This window comes from Haliaeetus albicilla, chromosome 12 (assembly GCF_947461875.1).
Source record: "Haliaeetus albicilla chromosome 12, bHalAlb1.1, whole genome shotgun sequence".
In the NCBI taxonomy this organism is placed as follows: Eukaryota; Metazoa; Chordata; class Aves; order Accipitriformes; family Accipitridae; genus Haliaeetus; species Haliaeetus albicilla.
In genome coordinates this window covers 10,697,222-10,721,315 of record NC_091494.1, presented here as the reverse complement: position 1 = coordinate 10,721,315, position 24,094 = coordinate 10,697,222, and the positions used below count along the sequence as shown (strand labels likewise).

At 39.5% G+C, this 24,094-nt stretch overlaps 1 protein-coding gene across 7 annotated transcripts in view; it reads right to left on the bottom strand.

The window, feature by feature from the left end:
• OTUD7A (OTU deubiquitinase 7A) overlaps nt 1-24,094 on the bottom strand; it is a 154,520-nt gene that overhangs the window by 38,707 nt on the left and 91,719 nt on the right. For all 7 annotated transcript variants that reach the window (XM_069798019.1, XM_069798017.1, XM_069798023.1 and 4 more), the window contains one exon: nt 23,885-24,039. In XM_069798019.1, the coding sequence (XP_069654120.1) occupies nt 23,885-24,035 (151 nt within the window). In that variant the 5' untranslated portion in view covers nt 24,036-24,039. The remainder of the gene's footprint in view (nt 1-23,884; nt 24,040-24,094) is intronic.

Here is a 24,094-nt window from a genome sequence, read left to right as displayed (position 1 = left end):
AGGTAATATAGGATAATGTTTTGTAACAAAACATGCAGTGAGAGGATTCAATCAGTGTGGTTCCATGTCTGTGTGAACTGCTCATGGAACCGGCCAACACAGAATCCTCTAAAAGATTTGCTTCCAAGCTCCCACTTCATCATATTGCTATGACCAGTGATAACAGAATGCAGGCTAATATCCAGAGATAAAGAAGTCTGTTTAGTACAGGTGGTGAAATGGTACTTGTCACTCTCAAAAAATAATAATGAAAAGAATGTTGAGATGTTTGTATGTTATTTTCAAAACAATCCTGCTAAGTTAAAATACATAGATGTCCTAGCACTCTCCAAGTACTTGTTTTTAATTGGAAAATTAAAAATATTTAAATGAAAGAAAAAAGACACTACTAATTATATGAGACTTTCACAGTATTCCATGAGCACTTATTCTGGGAATTCAAAAGTAACCCGATTCTGACTAATACATGATTTATTACACCATCAAAGGTTGTCACTTTATGTACTTTGAGAAGCTACATCACCTGAGTAGCAGTTAAATATAACTTATTTGCTTACACATAGCAGAATACGCTAAAAATAGCACAAAGCAGTTTTATACAGATAAAAGAAAGTCTTTTACTGTTACAGTAATTTCTGTGAAGAATAAAAACCTAACTGAAGCTGGAAAAAACCAGCACAAACAGCTGTTACCTACAGGGTTGAGCTGAACTATCTCAGGTTTTGAAGTACTAAACAAAATTGTGAAAGGAGAATTAATATCACCGAGCAAGAATGTTACATACATCCTGAGTAGTCCATAATATAAGCTACCATGTCAGTGATATGGAAGTGTTATACATGTTATGCTGTAATCTTCTATTAGAAAGCCTGTAGGAAAAATTGTAAATTCAGGGAAAATTGTCAGAGATCCTAGAACAAGCACTTGAGTTATCACCAGCATTTTTATTCTACAAATCCCACGTAGATTGAATGGCTATAATCCAGTCATAGCTCTGACTTAACTACATATATCATCTGAATCAAGTTGTCCAAGCCAAACATCGAAGAATCATGAGTGTGTTCCCAAGATTGATGTGATCGTGTATCATTGTCTGGAGCAGGGATTGCTTTAGTTTGGTCCTGTTTTTAGGAGGCACTTAAAATATGTTTTTTAAATCTTCCTCTCAACCATGAGGACAATAAAGTAAAACTTTTTTTAAAAAGTGGAAGTGACAATAAATATAATTCTAGGAAATGCAGGTTTAAACAAAATGATATTATCCAAGTATTGTCAATGCTACAAGTCCAGTGCTGCATGACTCCCAGCAGCAACCTGACTTTATTCAATACAGATCCTTGAGTAACAGACCTATATTAATGGAACACAGACAGCATTTCTCTAGTGTCAGGGCATTCCTTACAGGTCACTGCTCAAGATATTTTCATGTTTAAGTCCTGAAATCTAATAAAAATCACTATGCATGTGCTGTAAGTGACTGCTTACTGTATGATGGAGCTTTGATGTATGTAATAGGAAAGCAGAAAATCAGTAGACTAACAGAAATCCCACTATCCTTAGTCTTAGGCCAAATGCAATCAACTTATATAAAAGCTTTATCATAAAAATTACAGGCAGCCTTCAGAAACTAGGTTCACTGTGTTGCATTTAAAACTAAGTTACACAGTGACTCTTGAGTTATGCTCCATGGTACAATGTAGCAACAGAACTTCTAATACAGACTTGAAACTATACACAAAATAAAATTTCTATAACTATACGTATATTACACAGAAATATTTTATTTTCAAATCTCTCCATCTCCCTGGAGTTGTCCCCATCTCCTGAACAATTTCTTCTATGGGAAGCACCAATTCAGCCCCAAAGCCTTAAGTTTCAGAGAACCAACATAGGAAATGATTACTGGACTCGCTTTCCCCAAATTTGCTGGAGCCTCCAAGCATTGAATGCAAGAAAAAAATCAACCAAATTAGAGAATATATTCTCACTTTCCCCAAATTTGCTGGAGCCTCCAAGCATGGGAATGCAAGAAAAAAAAATCAACCAAATTAGAGAATATATTAAGTACCCTTCCATCTCCACGAAAGAGTGTTTTTGAATATTAGCCACCCTAACTGACTAGTGTAAGTGTTTTCAGCTACTCTCTGTACTGGAAACATGTAAACTTGCCCCCTTTGCCAAGGCTTCCTCTCATTTGGGTTTATATTTCCAAAAGTAAATACAAATGACAGACCTTTTGTTTTTACCATTGCCCATAAAAAAGAGGAGAATTCATCAGTTTGGGAGGAATAAAGAAGACAATTTGTAAGTCAAAGCAGAGGAAATTGGAGACAGCAAAGAGAATTAGGGGAAAGGAAGAGAGAAAAAAAACAGAGCCATTTATAAAAGACACCATGTGAAGAAATACAAATAAGTACAAAAAATTAGTGCAGTGTAAAATAAAAAAAAAGAAGTCAACAGATCTAATAAAAAGTGTGATGTGATTTGGACCATAGAAACGGACTGCAGGAGCAATGGACAAGCAGGGAGCAAATCAGAAAGTTTATTAAATTCAGAGATGCCCAGAGCAGATGATCTGAACAAAGATTTCTAGCAGCGTGACATGGCAGGTGAGAAGGTTTCAGCTGGAAGTTACTGAAGAAACTAGTGGGGTTTATGATGGTGGAGAATAAAGTTAACTCTGCCTAGCTCTCCTCCTTTAAACTTTGCATACCAAAAACATTTGAATTTATAAAGCTGTATGCTATTACATTCCAAACTAAGTTTTGAAAGAAGAAAAAAACCCAAGGTATGCTGGGTCAGAAACAACAACAAAAAATTTCATATAACATTGAAATCAAACATATGCCCCCCCCAATGCCTCATGGGGTAGTTCCGTAGTTCCCTCCTGCCAGTCTTGCTACTTGTCCAATGAGTTTCAGCAGCCTTCTGGTTTGGAACAGAGTGCATACAGTCCCTCTAAGTCCCTAGGAAAAGACTTAGTCTTTCTGTTATCTAAGTTCTGTTTGTATGTCTGTTCCCTGGTCTTTTCTGAAATCTCCCAGATCCTGCTCCTCACACAAGTCCCTGCTCTCACATCTTTTCATTTTCTTTAATTGTCATCTCCTGCACAGGCCCTCAACAGAAAGGAACAATCTTTCCTATCCCACAGAGGTTACAGCTGACATAGGGACTGACATGCCCTGCACTGCAAGGCTGAAGGAGAAGCAACAGGTAAGTAACCGATTTTGCATAGTTTCATCAACTAAATTAAGTCAAGTGAGACTTTTTGTTGTAATGTGAAGGACAAAAACAATACAAGACTATTTTTCAGATTGTCCGCTATTTTTTTTTTACTGTTACTTATCTGATGCACCCTACTGTTCACTGACTGCTAACTTCTTTGTTTATATGAAATATTATTGTATTTGAAAAGGTACTTCACAGACATAACAACCTTATTTCAGTACACACAATCACATCGGATGACAAGTCACTGGTAACACTGTATCAGTTAGTAGCAACTGAATTGCTCCAAAGCAGCACTGACCCAGTGGGTTTACATGAAAGGCTTTGAGTTCCTAATGGTCAGAGAACATCAGTCAGCAAAAAGCTGGAGCAGCGCAAAGCTGGTTACAAAAGACAGGTAGTGAATCATGATCAGGATGCTGGAATCAAATTAATATACTAACTCAACAGAAAGAATACTCTTACTGAACAGTTATTTCCAGAACAGCTATATGTGCTATGTGAGTCAGCAAGTGTAAAATTTAACAGGACTGAAACGTCTCTGCTTTAAAACCAGATATTTCTAGTGTGGAGGAAAAACAACAGAACAAAAAAAATATTGCAGCTGAGTACAGAATGGAAGATGCACTCTGACTGAGGGCTGGTACTGACATTTTCGTGTCAGAGACAGCAGACATCTACATGAAAGGGAAATTCAAAAATAAACTCAGTTACACTGTGAAGTTCCTGTCCTATATAATAGTTGCTTGAATAACAACAGGAGGCATTGTCAGCCTGGAGAAAAACCAAAGACTTAGATAAAACAATGTATAATTTAAGAAGCCACTTATCCATTTTTGCCTTACCACCTCAAACTGGATTAGTAAAGGGTTAAAAAAAAGATGCTAAAGAACAGCAAGAGTAGGACTCACCTCAGAAGCATTCCAGATGATTCAGTTTAACCTGATCATCAGAGAGGACTGCTTCCCCCTGCCCCCACCTCTGCCTATTTAGAGTCGTCCAAGAAGTGTTCAGAAGTAGGTTTCCCAGTGATCTGATGCTCTGAGACCAAGCTGACAGACATAAGATTTTCCCAGGCCTTGGTCCTGGATCCAAAAAGCCTAGCTTTCGTTAGGGTGCCTCAACTGGGGACAACACAAAAGTGCCAACAGTAGAAGAAAGGGTCAGGGGATGAGAGCCGAGTGTCCAGTGCCACGGCTTTCTGTGGTAGGTTCACCGGACTCCAAATCCCAGGCTAGAAAGAAATTGAAAAGGAGGCAGCAATCAAGAGCATTCTCTATGCAAGAGTACTACTGCAGGACCCTCAGAGAGCATGTTCTCCCCTTGGAACACTGCTCTTCAGGCATCACACCTTTAGTTAACACTGGGGAAAGCCGCTTACTATTAAATCTAACTTTTGAGGGAGGGAAAGGTTGAGGTGACCTCATTAGGAATGACCACATTGTGATCAGAGAATACACCTCCTTCCTTCACCTTTCACAGCCCTTCCATCTTGCCTTCTTGTCCTTCTCAACCTGTGGACGCCATCCTCTCCTCAGAAAACATTTGATAAAAGAAACCAAAGCCCAAGACCCACATTTTTATATTTAGCCTTGACTACTACTGTTTTCCTCTTGAGGCACACTAGCAAGAAAACCAGCCCAGGGACAAGACTGAGAATTAGATGGACAAACTACTGAGCCAATAGGTTAGTCAGAAATTTAGAATACACCACGGATTTTCCTCAGACTCTGCCGCAAGGAAACTGGGTGCATGCCAATGAAGAGGTCAAACCAAACCACAGTAAATGTCACAGGACAAGAAATATTCCTGCAGCCATTCTTTTGCATATCTGGATCAGCCTCAAGCTGCATGTATGCTGCATCATCCACTGCATTGGATCCATGCACTATGTACATACACATGGTATAGCACTGTAACAAATGTAAAACATTTACATAATTACTTTTTCCTGAGTGGAACCAGAAATGCTGTACTATCAGACAGCCAAGGGCTCGTTTGCCCAGGTATTATTTTAAAATATCACCACTTTGTTGAGTTTTAAATAAAATATTGGACAGTTTAAAAAAAAAACAAAACAAAACAATACAACTATACAGTGCTTTCTATAGGAAGCTCTCTTGGAAAAGTTTCAAAGTCCTGATTTCTTTCTTTTAATAGATGTATTTCCAACTCAATCCACATTTTAGTAAACTGGTCAGCTTGAAAACTGAAATCTGAAAGCAGAAGAGCACTAGAAACTTGGGACTTTTTTGCTTTAAACCGTTTGCTTCGAGACTATCACATATTGTAATTTTTCAGATGAGAAATACACTCTGACTTCATACAGGTAGTACGATTAGCACCACTCAGGTTTTACAGTAGTTTTCATAGTGCTTAGACAGCTGCATTCACCCTGTTTTTTCTGAAGAATAAAGGTCCGTCTTTTTTTTTAACCTTGCCTTTCTCTAGTCCAGTCTTAAACTTGATTGTGCTGTGAGGAGAAAGTGACTTCTTAATGCTTTGCAGCACATGAGTAATCCTTGCTTGCTCAATGTTAAGCACGTGCTTTGTCAGATCACAACTCGTACTCTCTAATAACAAAAATCAGGCACCCATTAAGCAACCTACGCTAGTTGTACCAATACTAGATTTTACGTTTTTCAGGCAGGTAATAGGCAGCAAGACCTGAGCAACATGCTATTAATTAGTCTTTGGGTTTTTTTGCTTTTTATTGTTTTGGCTAAACCAGCGTAGCTTAGCAGGCTTGTTACAGTTAATGAATCCATTGTCTTTCACTTCTTAAATCAGATATAATGAAACTAGAGGACATTTATCATTCATTAGTAGGAATAGCAAGCATGCAACTATAAAGCTTTCCCCCCTGCCAAGCTTTCAAATATCCACCTACTCCAATATGTTAAAAAGAACATTTGAAAGGTCACCAGCAATTCTTGATTTAATGATGAACAAAATGCTAGAAGGGATGCAATTTGAGATGGGGAACTAGGAAAGATCTAAATAGTAAGGACCACAACGAAGGGCAACTTGTAGCAACAACATATACACAGAACTTCATCAAAGGAAATTTTAAAAGGGGCAGGAAATGCTGCCTAAAGCTAAGCAGAACCAAAAACATGTAAGAAAAAGGATGCAGAAGGGAAAGGTTAGACAGAATTAAACAAATTATGATGCAGCCTGTGTTTACAGTTCATGAACTGCTGGTACATATATGTAAGAAGCAGAAACAATAAAAATACTCAGTAAGAATTAATGTGGAACTTTCACGAAACCATAAAGGAAAAAAAGAAGCCAAAATGCTACACAGCTCACAGAGAAAGCAACTTGGGCAAGAATACAGAATGATGTATTTCAGAAAATAAAAATGAGGTCTACAGAAGCACAAAAAGATGACGAAACTGAACAAGAAACTAAGCTGAAAGGAAGACAGAGCATCATTTTTCAGTGTGACAAATACTAGAAAGTAAAAAAAGGTATTTTGGTGAGATGGCAGTAAAACTAAAATGGATGCATCTTTTGGAATTTTTAACCATCCTAATCAGGTACAGTATCTGCCCATCTACTTTACATTTAATGCCATTTTTGTTGTTAATGAAACTCGCGCTTGAATGCAATACCATTTAGAAAACATTTTTTAAAATAAGAGAGAGACTACTGAAGAACCAGTAGCAGCAATGTAACTTTCAAGTTTTTTGCCACCATTTCTTAAATATTTTACTATCATTGTATGTAATTTTTACCAATGAATTGGAAAAAAATTACAATCCCACTATTACTAAAGCTAATGCAAAGCATCCACAGGAAAAAAAACCTCCCTACTAAAAAAAAATTAAAAAATCAACAACGCATCCCTGCCCACAAGTCTTGTTGGCAGACAAAACCTTTGTTTTCAGTACCATCCCAATCATTATAACTCCTTCAAATCTACTGCAGAGAACATGCCTCTGTGACTCTAATACTCCATGCCAGTGTATAGAAAGGTGTTCTTGGCATAGCAGCTGTCCCACAAATACAAAGCATTAGCTGTTAGGTGGGAGGCACGTCATCTCCCCTTTTAGCCCATTTAAGAGAACCAGCATTTTACATGAGACTATACGGTGGATCAGTAACAAATCAATTAAAAGGGCACAGGAATTTTCCGCAGGGATGCTTGATTCATCTAGTCCTTCCTCTTATGAGGGTGACAACTACCTGTAAGGATGTACAATCCGAGGTCTTTACAAATGACCAGACACAAATCTAGTATTTGGCAGGCTGTATAGCATACTTCTAAAAACAAAATCCAGGGCTTTTATTCCATCTACATTCTTCTGTGCCATCTTTCAGCTTATATTTTCAGCAGTTATGCATATCAAAAAGTAAAACAATATGAATCTCTACATTGTTATGTGTGGAGGACCTCGGCTGGACTGAGGGGCCTGGGGAGGACATTGACCTTGACAAGAAAGGATGAGAAGCATGCCTAGGAAACTAAGTTTAAGGAATGTATTGACCGTTTGCAGTTGTGATAAGGAACCTGAAAAAGTCACCCAATGAGGGATGAGAAAAACAACTTCTGACAACTTTTTGACCAATGAGGGACAGACATATGTACAAGGTAACAAGTATAATGGGTATAAATTTGCTGGCTTGTAGTAATAAAAAACCCTTCTTTGCTTGTACTATAAGAATGCATACTTGTCGTTTGTCCGTCTTGACCATGACAATTGGTGACCCCGATGTGATGCTGTAAATAATGCTTGTGACTGCAAGGAGAGCAGTGGAGACAGAGCCCGGCATAGCTTGAGAGCGGTGGGAAGAACTGCTAGTCCGGACCGATACTTGACACCTGGAGATAAACAGGTGAGCTGCCGGGAACATGGGCGGGACCCTCAGTAAAGAGGACGCCGGAATTGTAAATATGTGGAAAGTAATATTGCAAAAGAGAGGACTTAAAGTAGAAGAGTTGATGTTGTGGAAAATGCTCTTATGGGGCAAGCAACATGGATATAAAGCAGATACAGTGACTGCATTTAGTGTGCCTGTGTGGCAAGGACTCGGGACAAGCTGTTTGACAGTGCGTCCCGAGGGTCTAGGGAGGCAGTCAGCCTCCTGATGATGTGGTACCTGCTCCTTGAAACCGTCAAAGACATTAAAGAACAAAGGGATAGGATGAAGGAGCCAGACATCCCTATCGTGGGGAGAGAGCAGTCCTCTCCCACAGAGGACGTGGGGTCTGTTGCCCAGTCCTCTGACAAGCGCGCGGGGCGGCCAAAGCCACAGGGCCGACAACAGAACCCTTTCGTTGATGACTCTGATGATGAGCAGCCCTCAGGACATCCTCGCACTACTAAAGATAGAACATATAAGCAGCCCCAGGACTTGCTTCTTGGTAGTGACGTATGCCCCGCTGAAACAGCAGAGGCGCCGGTGAACCCATCCACCCCCCCTTGCAGCCTGATTCAGAGGATCAAGAAGGGATGAATAGCCCCCCCCCGGGCATGGGGAGGGGAACAGGGGACCTCATGCCTGTACCCCCCCTCTGCCAGCCGAAACATCAGAGGATTGGGATGATCCCATGGACAATGATATGGGGGATCCTGAATCTGGGGGGTCTATGGGAACACTGAAGGAGAGACAAGTACAGGGAGGCTCCCGTTGCTGAGGACAGCCCTGGGTCCTTCCGCCAGCTCGAATTACTGTCAGTCCCCACAACCCCCTGAAATTCTGGCAGCAGGTGAAAGCTCAAGCTCTGCAAGAAGGAAATTGGGACCTACCCGAGCAAATTAACGTTCCTGTAACAGCAGGCAACTCCAGTGAAACAAATTTAAGGGGGACTGAGGCGATGGCTTTCCCGGTGGTACGGGGTGATCCAGGACAAGGAATTATGGATGAACATAGACCATATTCGTGGAAAGTTATACAGGATTTACAAAAGGCAACTGCGCAATATGGTCCCAACTCCCCTGCAGTTATGCGATTAATATGCCTATTAACTATGGAAGAAATGATACCTTATGATATTGCTCAAATTGCTCAAATTATTTTCCAACCTGTGCAATGCGCCGTTTTTCATAGTATCTGGACTCAGAGAGCAGAGGCGCAAGCAGTACACAATTTGCAGCTTTCACAAACCGATCCACGTTATGGTAACAGAGCTGATGTTCTGACTGGGACTGGTCGATTTAATAATCCTCAACATCAGGCTCAATGGCATCCACTTGTATTGGAGCAAGTAAAGACTATTGGTGTAGAAGCTTTGCTCCGAATGGCGGAGCTGGCAAAGCCTAAGGCAAGATATACTATGATTAAACAGGGGCCTAAGGAGCCATTTCTGTCATTTGTAGAGAAATTGATGGAGGCTATAGAGCGGCAGGTATTTGATGCACATATACGAGAAATGCTGGTAAAATGGTTAGCCCGTGACAATGCTAATGCAGATTGTCAAAAGGTGATTGAGATGCTCCCTGGGGATCCAACCCTAGAAACTATGATTACAGCTTGTGGGAAGGTGGGCTCTGTTGAACACAAAATGTCTGCATTAGCTACAGCTATGTCTGCAATGCGTATGTCTAATCAGAAATGTTACTGCTGCGGGCAGACTGGACATGTCAAGGCTAACTGTCCCACTAAAAATAGAAAAGGAGTAGCCGGGCAGGTGGCCGTGGGAGCAGCTACATGTCTTAAGTGCGGAAAGCTGGGACACTTCGCAAAGCAATGTAAATCTAAATTTCATGCTAACGGTCAACCCCTCCAGTCAGGAAACGGCAGAAAGAGTGCGAAGGGGCGCATGCAGACACAAATGCCCTACCACTCCAGCAACCCCTTTCTGGTACAACAGCCAGCGCAGACACCACAAGCCTTTGTGACAAGTTACGGGGACAAACCCAAGGAGCAGCTGGGATGGATCTATACACCACCCACACAGTAACTTTTTCTACCCATGGAGTGCATAAAGTACCCCTGGAAGCCTGGGGACTGATTGGTAAAGGATTAAGTGCCTTACTAATAGGATGATCAAGTAGTACTTTGCAAGGGTTAATGGTGCATTTGGGAGTTATTGATGCTGATTATCACAGGCAAATATGTGCAACAGTATCTACTGCAACCCCTCCAGTCACTATAAAAGGAGGCACACGAATTGCCCAACTTGTACCATTTATGAGCTGTGCGCCTGTGACAGAACAGGTGATTTGTGGTACTCAAGGTTTTGCGTCCACTGGAAAGCCACAGGTATTTTGGTCACAACGCATTACAGAAAGCAGGCCAGAAATTACCTGTACCCTCACTATGGCAAATGCATCCCCATCACAGATAAAATTGATAGGTTTGCTGGACTCTGGGGCTGATATGACCATAGCGCAGCGTAACTGGCCCTCCTTGTGGCCATTGGTTGTAAATGCGGAAGGAGTGTTGGGTGTAGGTGGGGTTTCAAATAGTTTTATTGCAGCAAAGCCTGTGCTAATAAGCAACCCAGAGGGACAGAAAGCCACTGTGAGGCCATATGTCACCACTTTGCCACTTAATTTACGGGGTCGAGATGTGTTGGATCAACGGGGGGTGCGTCTTACCATGGATTTTTCATAGGGGCCACTGTGCTGCAGGGCATGGAGTGCCCGACACTGGCACTGACCTGGTTAACAGATAAACCAGTGTGGGTGGATCAGTGGCCCCTCAATCAAGAAAAACTCCTCACCTTGAAATCTTTAGCTGCAGAACAATTGGCCGCAGGACGTACTGAGGCCTCTCATAGCCCATGGAACGCACCAGTGTTTGTGATCAAAAAGAAATCTGGAAAACAGAGGCTATTGCATGATTTACGAAAGATTAATGAGGTAATAGCAACCATGGGGGCATTGCAGCCAGGGTTACCTTCTCCAACTATGATTCCAATGCAATGGGAAATTATTGTAATTGACTTAAAAGATTGTTTTTTCACCATCTCTTTAGCCGCACCTGATACGGAGAAGTTTGCTTTCACTGTACCTTCAGTGAACAACAGTGAGCCGGTGAAAAGGTATCATTGGAAAGTTTTGCCTCAGGGAATGAAAAATTCTCCCACCATTTGTCAGTGGTTTGTGGCAAAGGCCTGAAGTCCAGTTCATGCTGCATTCCCAACAAGTTATTGTTATCACTATATGGATGACATTTTGCTAGCCGCTCCATCTCAACAGATGTTAAGCGAAATGGAAGTCACAGCACGTCATTCACTACAGCGATTAGGCCTAGTTATTGCACCTGAAAAGGTAAAGCGTCAACAGCCGTGGCTGTATTTGGGTATGAAAATATTAAATCAGATGGTCGCACCACAACCCATTCAGTTACAATTGGAGACAAAAACTTTAAATGATGTACAAAAATTGGCCGGAGTGATCAATTGGGTTCGACCCTATTTAGGGTTGCCATCATCGAAATTACAGCCACTTTTGGATTTATTGAAGGGTGATACAGACATTGCTGCACCACTGGCATTAACCTCTGAGGCAAAACAAGTAATTACAGAAGTAGAGCAAGCAATTGTGCATAGACATGCGTGGAGAATTGATCTGACAGTTTCAATTCAGGTTTTTGTATTAATAGACAAATTGGTACCTTTTGCCATGATCGCACAATGGAATTCTGATTGGCCGGATCCATTGCATGTGTTAGAATGGGCCTTCTTACCGTTCAGACCAAACAAAACTGCCCCAGGTCTTTTTGAGCTTTTAGACCAAATTATTATGAAGACCCGGGTTCAATGTATGGAATTGATAGCCAGGGACCCGGAATGTATCACTGTGCCTGTTAAAACCGATTATTTTGAATGGTGTCTCGCTAATAGCCCTGCATTGCAAGCAGCCTTGGCAAATTATACTGGGCAAATTGGGTATCATCTTCCCTCTCATCCGTTAATTAAAATGGGAAGTCAAATACGCTTTGCACAAAAGCAACTAAGTCAATCAGAGCCAGTGATTGGTCCCACGGTGTTCACTGACTGTTCAGGAAAAACAGGAAAAGCATCCATTGTGTGGCATGATGGCCAGCAATGGCAACAGAAGATAGAAGAGCAAGAAGGCTCCCCTCAAGTTGTAGAACTTCGAGCAATGGTGATGGTGTTTCAACATTTTCCAGATCCTGTAAATGTTGTCACCGATTCAGCTTATGTGGTGGGTTTGGTTCAAAGATTGGATAAGGCTGTGCTTGGTCAGGTGGGAAATGAAAAGTTATTTGGTGTGTTGAAGCTGTTATGGATGGAGATTCAGGAACAGTGCTCCCCATATTATGTCATGCATATTAAAAGCCACACAAGCTTGCCTGGTTTTACTGTGGAAGGGAATGCTCGTGCAGATGCTCTTGTATCAGGGGTGGCAATAGGTCCAGTACCAAATATGAGACAACAAGCAATCGAAGCTCATTGTTTTTTTCACCAAGGACATCGGGCCTTAAAGCCTTAAAGCGGCAATTTCGATTGTAGAACTCTGAGGCTCATGCCATCGTCGCCGCGTGCCCTGACTGTCAGGGCCACCATGTACCTCATTATTATAGAACCAACCCTAGAGGCCTTTGAGCCTTGCAAATCTGGCAGACTGACGTGACACATATTCCTCAGTTTGGGCGGTTGAAATATGCGCATGTGTCTATTGATACTTTTTCTTCTGTTGTTACTGCCACCGTTCATACAGATGAAGCTGCCAAGGGATGTTATTCAACACTGGTAATGAGCGTTTTCTGTGGCTCATGTACCTCAGCATATTAAGACTGACAACGGTCCAGCCTATCTTTCTACCAAGGTGACTGACTACCTTTTTGCAGCTTTGGGGAATTACCCATGTCACCAGTATCCCTCATTCTCCCACAGGACAAGGCATTGTAGAGCACGCCCATGGAACTCTAAAGCATATGCTTCAAAAACAAAAAGGGGGAATGATGGGTGAGGGCCCAGAGGCTCGACTTAACAAGGCCACGTATGTATTAAATTTTTTGCAGGTCACTGATGATGTTCAACAACCACCAATGCTGCATCATTTTGGGTCATTGACAAGTATATCTGGTGTGACCCCTGGGGTTAAGGTTCAGATACGGGACCTGCAGATGGGTCAATGGTCTGCACCTTTTGACTTACTAACCTGGGGTCGAGATTATGCTTGTGTCTGCACAGATACTGGACCGCGATGGGTGCCGGCACGACTGGTAAAACCCTACTTAGAAGTGTCATCGCCTGCTGCAGTCTCCTCAGAGTAGTGGTTGCAATATGGGTACCATCGCAGCCCAAGGTGAACATATGGGTAACGCTTGCAAATGCTATGGGCCAAGAGGGATGCTGGCTAAGCACACAAAGCAATGCTGCATCACAAGCTCTTTCTGGATTATTGCTAGATATAGATTCTATATGCCATGCTATGCTATAAAACAGAGCAGCTATTGATTTTCTATTGTTGGCCCATGGCGACAGTTGTGAAAACCTTAACGGTACGATCATTCGGTGTCAGTGTCCCAGAGTATCCAACAGCTGCGAAAGGAGGTGCAGAAGCTGACAGAAGATGTTGGGTTTTTTGGGTTGGAGGGCTTGTTCCCTCAATGGGCGATTGGAGGGTGGTTAAAGGGAGTATTGAAAACAGGATTATTAATATTGGCAATTATTATCATTGCACTGAGCATCCTCCCATGTGTGCTGTCCTTGCTGCAAAGGGCCCTGCAGCGGACAATTCACATGGCATATTTGGCGCAAAAACAAAAAGGGGGAATTGTGGAGGACCTTGGCTGGACCGAGGGGCCTGGGGAGGACATTGACCTTGACAAGATTACAGTGTTCCCGTGAGAGAACAAGAAAGGATGAGAAGCATGCCTGGGAAACTAAGTTTAAGGAATGTATTGACCGTTTGCAGTTGTGATAAGGAACCTGAAAAAGTCACCCAATGAGGGGTGAGAAAAACAACTTCTGACAACTTTTTGACCAATAAGGGACAGACATATGTACAAGGTAACAAGTATAATGGGTATAAATTTGCTGGCTTGTAGTAATAAAAAACCCTTCTTTGCTTGTACTATAAGAATGCATACTTGTCGTTTGTCCATCTCGACCATGACAGTTATGTCTTCCCTCCAAGAACACAGGAAAAAGTTCTTAGCTGAAAGTGTTGGCTAAGAGGCTGAGAGAAATGAGTAACAGTGTTTTACAGTTAGGTCTGAACAAGACAAGTCCTCACAATGTTTCATAGCATAAATCTAGTACAAGTCTTATCCTCTTGACTCACAAGTCATCAACTTGACCCAATGGAACCTAGACAATATGGAACAACATAAACATAGAAGGCAATAAGCTAACTTTCAGGTAGAGAAGAATAACCAACCTGAGCAAGGCACTGAATATCAAGACACGATCTATGAAATGGACCTGTAAGTTCAATTTGAAGACAACACAGAAAATAACACTCCAGGCTAATGCATTTATGATGATCTCTTGCTAATCTACTGGGATTCACACTTCTGTGTATTTTACACTTCGATGAAATAATATCAAATAATCAAGTCCCCAAGAATTCTACATTAAGGGCTCCTCATCAACAAGGATGTGCCTAAGACAGACCAACTTATGGGCAACTGCAGCAAAAGAACAATTTTTATTCCTGGGGTTACATGGGTATTCAATTGTACAGGAGAATTCAAAAATGCCTGAAGGTTATGAACTGATTTAGCTCTCCCAAAACAGAGGAAAGCCTCTGAAATTCTTCCTCTTCCTGTCAAGCTCAAGTCTGTCCTGTCTAGGTTTAAAGTTCATTTCTGTGCTCCTGATACCCTGTATATTTAGGAAATGGAAATGTTCACATTTGCCACAACAGAAATTAAAAGCTGAGCATGGTTAATGTACTTTGTCATTGACAGGAATTCTCCCTGCATACTTGTGTATCAGGGCGGATGATATTTTGTGAGATGCTGTTGGTTGAGAGAATTCATAATTGCCAATAATTATATGAAATATTGAATTTTATTTAGGACCAGATGGAAATATTGTTACCTTTACACAACTAGGGACATTGTTCGGTCATTCTAATATCTTCTCCAAATCTTTGCAGGAGGCTTTATTTAAATGTCTCAGCTGAACCTGACTAACTTTTATATTCTATCTTTTTAATGCAGCTTATGTTTATAGTTTTATGTGCTGGTGAAGTTACAATTAACTGTTCTGAACTAGAAGAGTTCTGACATTTTACCCTCACAATTTCATAGGACTTTTTGTTCCATAGGACTATCCAAATATTTAAAACTGTGATTACAGGCACAAGGCAGAGTTATTATCTAACTAACTAGCAATTCCAGCTTCAACTGCAAAAGTTCTTTTACTTCTTCAGTTTTTGCTAGCATTGATAATGCTAGGAGATCTTTTACCAGATACAAGCTATTTAGTAAACCTAGGAGCTTTAGGTGACTATGCTAGAAAGGCATTCGGAGAAATGATAAGCAGCTTCTGTCTTTCAAGACTGTTGATTGATTGTTAGTTTTCACCAACATAAAATGATCCTCGTTTTGTGCCATTAGGCCAGTGCACAATGATTAATTTTTTTTATATATATAAAAATTTAAATCCCCCATATTTTACAATCTGTTAGGATACGAAGTCTACCATCAGCTTCTTTCCCATGTAAGGAAGTCTGTTCTTAGAAACCAACTGCTAATAAAGCAATCCACAAGTTCAGTTTAAATGCAGTCACTTCTTCCTATTTCGCATGAAGTAGATTAACAAATATTAACAGGAATAAGATGAGGAACTCAAGACCAGCTTTATTCCTTATAAAAAAACTTATATGCAAAACTAGGATAAAATTAGACCATAGGTTTTAAAATAGTATTTAATTTTGGTCCATATTCTCAAAGGAAAATAATGTAGCAAGGACATTTTAACATTTGCCTCATTTTCTGCTAGAATGCACAGTCACTCAAAGCTGAACAGACAGCTGGAAATGACAATTTTGATTTCTGTGTAACGAGACATTGGTAGCAGCTCAACTTCCTCTTCCATTTGCCAAGCCTTCCACAAGAGAACTAAAAAAGGAACTGTCTGCAGGAGAGGAGAATAGACTATTTTGGGGGAGTTAGCTTTGTATGCTCAATCACATGACAGTACTGTAAATTTCTCTCTCCCTCTGCATTAATTACATGCTTTTCTTTGAATTTTGCTTATATAGACTATTCTTTGAGGAGACATCTATCTACTGCATCTCTGTCATTTTCCATGCGGTCAGTCTCCTTTACCGCATACATTTCATGACTGTAAAGCCGACCTCCTGATTTCTGAATTAATGGCAAACTATGTATACCTCGATTAAGCGCTATATAAAGCTGGAAACAGACAGCAATTACTTTTATATAATGGTGAAATACTACATCATTTATATAAATAAATGAAACCATTTATACAAAGAAAAGGGCAGTTTTTCAGTTAAGTATATTTTTTTGATGCAGTTTGGATTCTTTTTAATGTTTTTATTATTTATTTTATTATTATTATTATTGCCAGTGAATTTCACAAATCCTCTAGTTCCTGATGGTTGTCTATACTGTTGGCATTTAAAAATATTTCATCCTATGCCTTCCCCCTATATTCAAGTGGTTATTGCCTGCACACCTGCTGCTTCCTGAAAACTAATCTGTTTTCTAACTGATTTATTAGTAATCTCCAAGTTCATCCACACCTACAACCCCGGCACTGTAAAGAAATACAGCATAACTTATTTTAAAGATTAAACTATTTTCTTTAATGGTTTTCTTTCTGCCTTAGGCCACATTTTAAGTACGTTATACTTAACAACTCAAGCATTACTGCTGTTCTATGCATGGGAGATTCAAGGCACCAGCCTAGACTATCCAGAAGGAAAAGGGACATGCCCTCCTCATTCCTGGGTATTGGGGAAGTCGGAGATCAAACACAGCTGAAGATAAATCAACCCTCTACCATGCAGACCTATCTGTTTATGCTTAAGAATTTTCCCAAAGCTTAGTGAGGCAAAGAAGTCTTTCCCCTGACTTTGAGGTGCCTTTGAGTCTGGCTGCCATTAACAAGCATGCATATACAAAGATGACATCTGGAGAGTCTTGCAGCTGATTTCACATTTTCCTGTGACACTAATCTAATACATATCCTAATTTAAACCTGTACAAAACAGCAATACACATGCCTACCAGCATGGGTTGCTTTTCAAACTATTTTGCTAAGATTGTTGTTTCTTTCACCTGGGTCGCATTTACTGTCAAATTGCTCTGTCTATATTAACCACTTGAGCATGGGCTTTTATTTAAGCCTGGTTTTAAGTAAAATTAGGAATTTCTGTGTGTTTGCTTGTTTTTTTCCCCATTATCCTCAAAATTAAGTGAGGGCTGAAATACAGATCTCTGGGTAATTAATGGAAATCCTGTAGCATCTAGATGGCCCCAACTCAGCACATTTTCATTCCATCAAAGCAAGAGCAAGGCAAAAAGCAATACTAAACCTTCCATTGAGCTCTCCCCACCTTATGCTGTGTTCACCTAACTCTCATGTCTGAAACAACTCCAGTTTTTCTCTTACAGGTGGGGGAAAAAGGGTTGGGATTTGGTATATAATTTATTATGATAATACTCACATTACACTTCTTTCAGTTCTTTTGCACAGCAATTGATAGGTTAGTTTTAAAGTGAAAAATTATCTATAAAAGTTTGGAAATGGGCTCATTTTAGACTCAATCCCTTTCAATGCTTTAAATTTGGAAATTTATGATCTGTTCACCTTTTTGAAAAATGAGGCACTGACATCAGCAAATAATAGAATAATGACAAATGCTTCCTAGAACAATCATACGTAATCTCAGGAAAAGCAATTACTGAATGCATAGCATAAAACTGAAATTACAAAAACCATATAAGTGGCATATGCAGGACTCGAGGTCAGGTCACAAAGAGCAAATGAAGTAACTGTTTCAGGTTCTCCAGCAGATTTGTAGAGGTTCATGCTGTCTTTATTTCCACAAGGGGACTGATAAACAACTGTCCCAGTCTGTGATTTCTCAAGAATTTGCAATCTTAATTGCAAAAACAACACAAGTTAATTATATCCTAGCTGAAACTAGGACATACAGAATGAACTGTGTCCTTCTATGCCCCAAATTGTGTCCTTTTTTTAAAGTATCTGATTGTCTTTCAACCGTCTAGTTTCCTATAGCTACTAAGTTCCTCATGAAAGACAGGATAGTAATACCAACAACTATAATTTCAAAAATAGGGGGTAATGTATTTTGGAAGACTATACAGGGGAAAAGAATTGGTAATAATCTTGTCCTGGTGCACAAGACTCAATGTGATATTTGAATGCAATTTTAAAAAGTGGTTTTAAACTTAGAAAATATATAGAGGTTCACACTGTGCTCTTGGATGCTGCTAGTTCAAAATGAAGCCCTTGTCTCAAGGAATTATGTGAAAGGTTGCTAGAGTAAGATTTACAGTAATGGGAATGCTCTTGTTTTCAGGCATGTTGCTTGAATAAATCTGTTGTTGTTTTTTTCTGGAAGAGAGACAAACTTCTACAGTCTTACTTCCTCCTGAATGAAAGTGCAGAGAGACAAGATCTCAGGTCTGCAGGTCTGTAGCATATGTTTTTGATACAAAGGGATCTGCTTCAAGCATATCTGATTCCTGAACCATCACACTGTGTAATGTCAGATCCAGTTTCCACATCCCCTGAATCAAATGCTACTCAGAGAGTCAAGCAACTGTCACAGTCACTCTCTACTCTGTAATTTGCTGACATATGTGGTGCTAATATATTCTCCCCAACCTATGATTTTACTTATTATCCGGTACAGTCAGCAAATAGCTTTTGGTGTCCTTTTATTTGCATTGGGACATACTCATCATTCTTTGGTTGGCTTGTAATTATTAACATAAAAACATGAGGATTTATGATGTCTTGGAGATGCCATGAATTTGAGGACAGTTATCTGTAGATGTGCAGGCTCTCAAAAGGTAATTCCTGCTGGGTGTTTACTTTAAAGTCTCTGCAAGATTAGAGATGAAGGTATAAATAGCTATCAATGAAGTCTCCTCCCTGGAGTCCTAAACAACAAGAATGAACATTCCGAAGTCTTGTAATCGTAACCTAGCTGAAAGAACTGTGCTTCCCATTTTAATAATTCAGCCGTAATAGTAGCTAAGAATTTTGGCAAGGCTGGTAGAAAACTGTTCTTTCAACTGAAAAGAACGATGGAAGTAGTCTGGGTGGTCCAGGACAGCATTCAGACAAAGAAAGCAAGGAGTGCTGAGTAGAGGAAGAAAAAGCCCTTCAGTATAAAAAGTACAGAAAGGTACCACGAAGAACAAGCAACCAAAAACAAGCATGAAGTGTTCTATGCACAAGACACTGCTAGCAACTAACAGAGTGAACAAAGAACACTGCAGCTTCTGATAGAAGATAGATTCTGCTGTGGAGACAGGTCATCTGGAGAATTCAGCCCAGAAATAGCTCACTTGGCTATTGCTCAGGCATGCAAGCACACTGTGGGCACAAGAAAAAATTTATACTAGTACAGAGAAGGGTAGATGAGAGCCTCCTGAATTGAGAGAGATAAGATGCTGTTTGGGTTAGCTGTACATAATCCCCATGAAAGGATTTTTCTCATGATCTCAGCTGCCTTGGGTTCTCATTCTAGAAGTGGGCATGCAGTTATTGGGATATTCAAAAGCAAGAAAAAAAAAAAGCTGGGGGCAGAAAGGGGATAGAAGAGTATTCACACTTTAAAGCCATAAAGTCATTCCAAGGTCTCATTAAAAAGAGCTACTAAGCATCCATAGCACAGCAGAGAGTGGAATAAATTTTGATTACTCATATGATTGTATATGTTTAATAGATGCACATGAGTAATAAGGTAAATGGTTTTGTGCTGTGAAAACCTCTGCTTGAAAACAATGCATAATCGATTCTTTACAATATGCCAGTTACATAACTCTACATGACTATAAATCTAATGTTCTTTGCTATGCTTAATTACTATTTAATGCAAATGGTGTACATTTACAAAATATATCCAGTCATAAATATCGCCACTGTTATATTGAACAGTTGGGAAAAGGCCTTAGTTTTGAAATATTGATATACAATTTAATGAAAAAAAAAATCACAGAATCAATCATAACACATAGCTCTACGACGTATCAGATTGTAATCTCAAGTTTCAAAAATTTTCTTTAACAGCAGAAATGGGCTGTTTATAAATCTACCAAATTATCAGAATAAGCTGTAATGGAAGGAAGGTTCTTTACAATACTTAAGAAAACCCAAACAGTAAGACAGATGACTTACTAAAGTGTAGGTCTATGTGCTAACCCCCTTCTGCCTCCACATACCCTTACTTGTACTTTCTCCAAGTCTGTACATGTAAGTTCCCATGGCTGTATCACATAAATAGCAAAGAGCAAGTAACCTATGAAAAGTAGGAATGAAACACAAATTGTGCATTGGACAAACACAAACTAACCAATTTCTAATGCAACTTTATCCACCAATGAGTGGCTGATTAGACAGATAAAAGGCTTTTCTAAATGTAAACATAGCAATGTCATGAAAATAAAATTAATTTCTTAGACAGAACTAAGAAAAACAAACCTATTTATAATTTTGATGCAGTTTTAAAAGTCTGCGTTCACATTCATTTTCAGACGTGCATGACAAAGTTCTCACACCATTAAAATAATGCCTTTAAGATCTTAAGTCTGTGAAATCTGAGCTCCTTAACAGTTAAGCAACTGCACAGAATTCTAGAATTGGTAACTTTGTATCTTTGGCCAAGTTTGCCTGCACAGGGAGCTTGTGGTCAAGTCTATGCTCAGTTTGATGTTTCAAACAGCAGCATATACAATGTAATTGCAAAAAGGCAATCTTGGCACTAGAAAGATGTATACCAAAATAGCCAAAACATTTCTGTATACATTCTTTTGAATGACAGAAAAAATACAGAGACAGAAAGCAAGACTTGGAGCTCAACATGTTTAGCTTATCAAAATTAGATAGAAAAGCAATTGGTTTATAGTATTATTTATTTTAGGATACTAATAGCTGGCAAAAAGAACTAGACAAATAAATTAGAACCAATATATGTGTGTATCTCTTTATATCTTCATTTCAAATCAATATGGACACTTTTTGGAAGATATGTGTCAAGCATAACAAGTGGAATGTTTTAGTGAGACAAGTAGCTGTGCTCAATACAAAGTTCAACAGAAAAAACCTGCAGGGGTTTTACCAGCAGGACAGGCAGAGTATAGAAACATCAACAGAGCCAGTATTTAGGACAGCTTCTGGCAATTTAGAAAACCTATATGCAATCTATGTGTAATGTATAGATTTTTCTAGCTATCTGTACAACGGTCAGTGTGTTATTCAACTTGTTGATTTGTTGCTGGGGAGAACACCACATATTGTGCCCAATACCGTCCCAATGCATCCACAGAACAATCAAAGCAAAACAATTAAAATAGTTGGATAAGGAAGCAGAAACTGGTATCCTTGATTGCCTACAGGACAGTGAAATTCAAGAAATTTCCTCAAAAAGATGAACAAATGAAACAGTATTAGAAATGGCTCTGAAAAAGATGTGTACACTCCATAGTAGCATGATATGAACATTCAGCCTGAGCAAGTTATGAAAATAGAATCTGTGAGCAGATCAGAAAGAGAGAAAGGCAACGGGACCCTAGAAGAATTGACCGAAACTTGTGATTACATAGAAATGAGGGTTTATACAAGCAAGTTTTTTGGCTCAAAGCTCTCTATGACAGTCATTTTAGGGCTACAAACTACAACCAAATCTTGAAATTTCTCAAAAATATTGTTGCACACCTGTTTCCAAATTTTGAATTGAAAATGTTATAGAGACATCATCATTCCAAGACCAGGTGCAATACATTTGCTATAGCCTTTTGCACCATGGTGTGGGGGTTGCTCTTCTGAATATTGTTTATCTTTAAGAAGTTACTTCATGGGTTTCAGTGCTGCTCACAGAGCCCAGAGCATCTATGCACTGTGGCAACTATGAAGACAGTTATAATGGTGTAAGGGTAGCAGTCCCTTCTGTGTCTTTTTTAAACAAATGAGAAACCACTGGATCAATTACTGTCCCCCAGCACAAGATATGGCCAGTGCTAGAAGCTGTTACACCAAACGTGGCCACAACTACATGTGCTGAAACTTTCCTGTGAGCACATCTTGTCTAGAACTAGCAACAATCCCTTCTACCTTGATAAATTCCGTATGTCTATTAGCCTGTTCAGAATAATTAAATTGCTTATTGCATATTTCTTTGTTAATATGTATGGTGTGAATTTATTCATTTACAGAATTGAGAAGTACAACACAGAAAAATCCTATTCTATATTTATTTGGAAGCATTATCCTTTACAGCAAGGAAAAGGTATAGCAAGGAAAACAAGGTAAGTAACTTTTCTGAACCACCTCTGATATGTAGGAACACTTCTCAAATTTTGCTGCTGCTCTTAGCACAATAACTGACAATCAGTCCTGATATTGCTGAGAAAAACCTTCTGACAGTCTTTTTCAAAAAGACAAACAGACCAAGAGAGAATCTAGAACAACAGGTTGAGCAAATCAGTCAGACAAAACAGAGGTCTCTTAAATAGAGTGAGCCAATGATGATATACACAGCTAGGTATTCTAAGGTTTTATTACATGTAACACAGATGACTTGGGAAATGCTGCAGAATTGTGGGTACCTCTGTGTTAATAATGTATCACTCCTTATTACTGAAAAACCCAGAGTAAAAGAAGAATTTATAGCAAAATTTAAAACTTTCAGCACACATATGATAAAGTGAAATTGCTCTTGCAAAAATGAGATACATACCCTGATGTACATTTTAAGTCTGCTGTGGCTGTTCAATAGTTACTTTGATGTAACACACAATTTCTTAAAGCATATTAAGATTTAAAAAAAAAAGTTTTCAGGGAAAAAGTCCAGTGTGCATGTATCAAGCCCACAGAACCACCTTGCAATTTACATAGATACTACCTACTTATTTCTAACTTCCCATCTTCACAATTGTTGTTAGCCCACATCAGAAGAAATTAACAAAAACAACTACTACAAAATGCCTTCAAATATCAAAGGTGTCTTTCCACTTTTAAGCTTATAAACTTAAAACAACTACAATAAAATAAAGACCCAGTTATTTTCCTGATATGGCTTCTTAGATGTTTTTCAACCTAGCCATTTGACTCCCATACTGTGAAGTTCAGGCATGCATATTAATCACTGGGCGCCAAAAGTATCTCTGGTTTCTCTATTACTTTACAGCAAGTCCATTTCAGACTAAACTTTGCTGCTTTGCACAGCGAGCCGACACATTTACAACTACTTCAGGCAGCTGAAAATGACAAAATTCAGCTAAATCCCCCTCCCCTCTCTCCCTGGCACATATACTTTTAGGGCATGATGATTAATAACCTAAAATACTGCAATCTAACACTAAGAACTTTTTAAGGCTTTTGCTGAAAACACCTAGCTTAGTATAAGCTATGGTCAGCTCATTACAAGAATTGACTTACTAGTCAAAATACTAAGAAACATCAGTTTCTGTAGACCAGAGTTCTCTTTTTATGACTGGTTCTTGCTTTAAGCAAGCAGTGAACATAGGAAATACTTGTCTCCTGAAAGCTTACCTTCCAGTAAGTCTCTTGCCAGACCTGGTTCTGCCCCTGTGGACCGAACAAAGTCTGACAGGACCGCATCCATATCAAGAGTCATGTGATCATTCAGAGATGCTGCCAGACATGCAGCAGCAGCAGGACTCACTGATTGACTAGAAGGCATCCATCTGCCAAGGAGAAAAAGAAACAGAATTTTAGAATATACTCCAAAGTGATGTAAAC